Here is a 2,500-nt window from a genome sequence, read left to right on the forward strand (position 1 = left end):
AGAGAGAGATAGAGAGAGAGGGAAAGGGGGAGAGAGAGAGGGGGAAGAGAGAGAGAGGAAGAGAGAGAGAGGAGGGAAAGTGGGAAAGAGAGAGGGAGGGAGAGAGAGGGGGAGAGAGAGAGAGAGGAAAAGAGAGAGAAGTGGGGGGGAGAGAAAAAGAGAATGGAGAGAGACACAGAGAGAGAGAGGAAGAGTGAAGGGGGCAGAAGGAGAGAGAGACAAAAGAGAGAGAGGTGCGAAAGAAAGAGAACCAGTGTGAGGGAGAGAGAGGGGGGGGAGGGAGGGAGGGATATATATATATATATATATATAGAGAGAGAGAGAGAGAGAGAGAGAGAGAGAGAGACAGACAGACAGACAGACAGACAGACAGACAGAGAGTCACAGAGAGATTGACAGAGACAGATACAAAGAAAGCGAGATGAGAGATAGAAGGAGAGAAAGAAAGAGAGCGAGCCACCAAGAGACACAGTGAACAGAGCGCAGACGACAACAACAACATCATTTGGTGCCATCAGCCTTTCTGCATCGGGGGGAACACATTTGGGAGAAAGGCCGGCCCACATGGGAGACTGTCTGTCTGTCTGTATATCTATGTTTCTGTCTGTCTGTATGTTTGTCCGTCTGTCTCTGTTTCGCTCTCTCTCTCTCACTCACTGTATGTTTGTCTGCCTGTCTGTCTCTCTATGTTTCTGTCTGTCTGTATGTTTGTCCGTCTGTCTCTGTCTCTCTCTCTCTCCCTCACTGTATGTTTGTCTGCCTGTCTGTCTCTCTATGTTTCTGTCTGTCTGTATGTTTGTCCGTCTGTCTGTTTCTCTCTCTCTCTCTCTCTCTCTCTCTCTCCCTCACTGTATGTTTGTCTGCCTGTCTGTCTCTCTATGTTTCTGTCTGTCTGTATGTTTGTCCGTCTGTCTGTTTCTCTCTCTCTCTCTCCCTGACTGTATGTTTGTCTGCCTGTCTGTCTCTCTATGTTTCTGTCTGTCTGTATGTTTGTCCGTCTGTCTGTTTCTCTCTCTCTCTCTCTCTCTCTCTCTCTCTCCCTCCCTCACTGTATGTTTGTCTGCCTGTCTGTCTCTCTATGTTTCTGTCTGTCTGTATGTTTCTCTGTCTGTCTCTCTATCTTTGTCTGTCTGTCTCTGTTTCTCTCTCCCTCCCTCTCTGTATGTTTGTCTCTCTCTCTCCCTCCCTGTCTGTCTGTATGTTTGTCTGTCTATCTCTCCCTCTATGTTTCTCTCTCTCCCGCCCTCTCTCTCTTCCCCCTCTCTCTCTCCCTCCCCCCTCTACCTCTCATCCCCTCTCTCTCCTCCTCCCCTCTCTCTCCCTCACCTCTCTCTCCCTCACCCCCTCTCTCTCCTCCTCTCCCTCCCCCTCTCTCCCTCCCCTCTCTCTCCCTCACCTCCTCTCTCCCCTCTCTCTCCTCATCCCCTCTCTCTCCCCCCTCTCTCTCCCTCCCCCTCTCTCTCCCTCACCCCCTCTCTCTCCCCCCTCTCTCTCCCTCATCCCCTCTCTCTCCCCCCCTCTCTCCCCCTCCTCTCTCTCTCTCCCTTTTTCTCCCTCCACCCTCTCTCTCACCTGTCTGTGGAATGCCTGCCATTTTCTGGAAGGCCCTGATGGCGTTCTTGACGAACTCTCTGTCTCTCTTCCATTGTGTCTCAGTCTCTGTCTGTGTCTCTCTCTCCCTCCCTCTCTTCCTCCCCTCCCTCTCTCTCCGCCCCCCTCTCTCCCCCTCCCTCTCTCTCCCTCTCCCCGCCCACTCTCTCCATCCCCCCGCCCCCCGTCTCTCTTTCCCCCTCTCTCTCTCACCTGTCTGTGGGATGCCGGCCATTTTCTGGAAGGCCCTGATGGCGTTCTTGACGTACTCTTCAGACCTGAGGGCCCCGGTCTTGGGGTCCTGGGGCTTCATGTAGCCAAACTGCACCAGGTAGTCCTGCCACACACACACATTGTCATCGTCATTACCATCGTCGTCAACACTATCATCGTCATCTTCATCGTCACTGGTGACACACTGACATCATCACCATCACCATCACTATCACCAACCCTACCACCACCACCACCGTCATCATCATCACATCCACAACCACCACCATCATCATCACCACCAAAACAACCACCATCATCACCACAACCACAACCACCACCACCACCACCATCATCATCATCACCACCACAACCACCACCACCATCATCATCATCACCACAACCACCACCACCATCATCATCATCACCACAACCACCACCACCATCATCATCATCACCACCACTACCATCATCATCATCACCACCACCACAACCACCACCATCATCATCATCACCACAACCACCACCACCATCATCATCATCACCACCACAACCACCACCACCATCATCATCATCACCACAACCACCACCACCATCATCATCATCACCACCACTACCATCATCATCATCACCACAACCACCACCACCATCATCATCATCACCACCACAACCACCACCACCATCATCATCATCATCA

At 52.1% G+C, this 2,500-nt stretch overlaps 1 protein-coding gene across 1 annotated transcript in view; it reads right to left on the bottom strand.

Annotated features, from left to right (window-relative positions):
- Positions 1 to 2,500, bottom strand: part of LOC143275360 (interstitial collagenase-like) — a 143,933-nt gene that overhangs the window by 79,420 nt on the left and 62,013 nt on the right. The window contains exon 2 of the mRNA XM_076579420.1: positions 1,804 to 1,927. Within this exon, the coding sequence (XP_076435535.1) occupies positions 1,804 to 1,927 (124 nt within the window). The remainder of the gene's footprint in view (positions 1 to 1,803; positions 1,928 to 2,500) is intronic.

The sequence above is a fragment of the Babylonia areolata genome, chromosome 30 (assembly GCF_041734735.1).
Source record: "Babylonia areolata isolate BAREFJ2019XMU chromosome 30, ASM4173473v1, whole genome shotgun sequence".
Classification (NCBI taxonomy): domain Eukaryota; kingdom Metazoa; phylum Mollusca; class Gastropoda; order Neogastropoda; family Buccinidae; genus Babylonia; species Babylonia areolata.